We start from the raw sequence: 2695 nt of genomic DNA on the forward strand, positions 1-2695 counted from the left end.
CGGAAGTTTGCTATAGAAAATAACCACAAGATATAAAATATATTTTGTCTATGAAACAACATGAAATACGTGTGTGTGTGTGCGTGCGTGCGTGCGTGGTGTGTGTGTGTGTGTGTGGGGGTGCGTGTGCGTGTAGCGTGCGTCGTGCGTGCGTGCGTGCGTGCGTGGTGTGTGTGTGTGGTGTGTTTAAATAATTATCTAAATCTTACAACCAAAGTTTTTGTCTGATGTAAAATGTATAGAAATCATACATAGACCAACAAGACTGTACATCACTGTCACAACAGCGTCTGTTTTCATTGTTGTGAGGATAAATAGCATTTGCATTTTCTTTTGTACAGTCCATTTGCTGTTATGGATAAAAAGTCTTTTTTTGTTTCCAAATAGCTGATAACTATTCGCTGACAGCTGCCAACATCTGTGCACAAATATAATTCTGTAAAGTTTTTCTATATAGTGTGTAACTGTTAATATAGAGCGTTATTAAATTTATTGCTAATGCAATCATATGGCACTCTGACTTCTGAGGAAACTTTAGATGCACTCATCATCAGAAAGGTTGCCGACCCCTGACCTACAGGATGAAACTATAAACTCTAGTTTGTAACACGATACAGCTCAGCTGAGCGGCTGAGTGAGGGTACACTCACCAGGCACGCAGGTCTGCATCACAGTTGCAGTAGTGTTTGGAATCAGTACAGTTGTGTTCAATACCACAGGCACACTTCTGGATCCCTGGTCCTGAACCCCCCCAGTAAGAATGCTTTTCATTGGCTCTTCCTAACCACCAAGTGAAAGGGACGCCATCTGGAGGTCGAACCAAACAGCTACAGTGTACTGCTACTTAAACACTTCTGAACACACGCACCATTCAAAAATATCACTTTAATGTTTACAGTATGTGTTATGATAATAATGATGAGCAGTCTGATGAACAGAGTAAACACATTCTTTATAGTGAGTGAAAAGGTCGATAATAGGCATCATCACCTGGACCGCTGAGCAGGCGGGACATTCGGCAAGCGTAGGCGACGTACTGCTCACAGTACTCTGCACTGCTGGTTACTGACAACATCTGGACACACGAGACAGACACGAGAATGCTGATTTGTCATTTGTCTGCTAAGAACATTTCTTAGTCTGTGATATTTATGGTCTGTGACGTGTGTTGGAATGAAAACCAACCGAACAGCTGGGTTCTTCTTTATTGTTTAGAGCACTGTTGACTGATTAAAGCCATCTAGTCCTGAACAGGTTCAACTGTTTAACATGACTATAAAAACCTGTGACTCAAGCAGCCAGCCCCGTACGACCAACACGATTCTGCTTATGAACCCATCGAATCGTTGGACTTCTCCCCAAAATATCTGTAACGCTGAACAGTCGATTAACAATGCTTAGAAGATGAACTTTGTTTCTACTTCAGTTTTGTGTCTGCATGTTTATTGTTAGCAAACTGTTTTGTTAAAAAACAAAAAGTGCAGTACATGTAGGAAATGGAGTGTGTAACATTAAGTGTGTACCTGTTCCTCAGTCATATTGTAAGAAATCTGCAGCACTGCGTTGCCCTTGTCTGCACTGGATACTGACGTCTGAGGAGACAGGTCGTTCCTCAGCGTGGTCCAAACCACATCCTCTAAGAAAAACAACCGACATGTAAATATTCTCTGCTCCTTCTACATCACAGATTTACCTAAATACAATCAGTCACATGATAAACATGAAGTCATTTGTGCTGGAATATATTCTTCATGCTGGTTTAAATAAAGATTGAATATCTTACCTGTCATGTCACAGTGGACTCTGAAGGGGGTTATAGAGCCGCTGCCATCTGGGTCTATCCAGTAGCTCCCCGAACTCTTGCCTTGGTGCTTATACTCCTCACATGATTGCTGATACAGTGCTATCAGGGGAAGCAAGGTATAGTCTGTCTGTGTGCATCCATTTTCACCATAGTCAGACGCAAAAGCCAAAAAGTTGGGACCAATGTGACACAAGTCAGCAGCCCAGAGCTGGAAAACGTCTAGAAAAGTAACCCTGGGCACTCAGTTCAGTCACAGGAATTTACTCTACTGGCAGCCTCAACGACTGCTGCTGGTACCTCACAGTATTGTGACTTGTGTCTGCAGCCATGTAAGGTTGCATGGAAAATATTGGTAGTAATAATAATGGTACAGTATTTGAATAAAGGGAGGAACAGTGTATTTGATGGATAAATGCAGAATGAAAGCCTTAGAACTAGATGCTAACAGGATCTGGGTGGTTGCCCTGACTGTACCACTGAGTGGGCAGAGATTAAAAAACAAAAACACGAATGTTCACAGCTACCTTCAGCCTAAAAGAATGAACGTGATAAATAATGCGAGCATCTTTAAAGAATCTAACATTTTTCAGGGAACCTGAGCAAATAGATCATGAAATAACCAACTAACTAAAAACTAGTCTTATGATTAACATAACATTAGGATTACCATTAATTAAACAAATGCCAGAGTATAACTGCACTTACAGGTATGGCAAGTAGCTCCAGTGTAGCCAGTGCCACTGCAGTTGCAGGTGAATGCGTCCCACGTCTGAGAGCAGCGGCCGCTGTGCTCACAGTAGTTTGGAACACACCTGACATGTGTCGAGATGAAATATTATTTTACATCCATAATCCTTATTATTACTGTTGCATCATTTATGATTTATCATT

General features: G+C 41.5%; 1 protein-coding gene across 1 annotated transcript in view; it reads right to left on the minus strand.

The window, feature by feature from the left end:
* Window positions 1–2695, minus strand: part of LOC102300388 (contactin-associated protein-like 2) — a 76053-nt gene that overhangs the window by 34046 nt on the left and 39312 nt on the right. Inside the window, exons 11-15 of the mRNA XM_042214552.1 lie at window positions 2510–2616; window positions 1784–1903; window positions 1524–1636; window positions 991–1075; window positions 651–807 (exon numbers count right to left, since the gene is read on the minus strand). Coding sequence (XP_042070486.1) covers window positions 651–807; window positions 991–1075; window positions 1524–1636; window positions 1784–1903; window positions 2510–2616 — 582 coding nt within the window. The remainder of the gene's footprint in view (window positions 1–650; window positions 808–990; window positions 1076–1523; window positions 1637–1783; window positions 1904–2509; window positions 2617–2695) is intronic.

The sequence above is a fragment of the Haplochromis burtoni genome, unplaced genomic scaffold (genome assembly GCF_018398535.1).
Source record: "Haplochromis burtoni strain Fernald_Lab_line unplaced genomic scaffold, NCSU_Asbu1 Contig_586, whole genome shotgun sequence".
Classification (NCBI taxonomy): Eukaryota; Metazoa; Chordata; class Actinopteri; order Cichliformes; family Cichlidae; genus Haplochromis; species Haplochromis burtoni.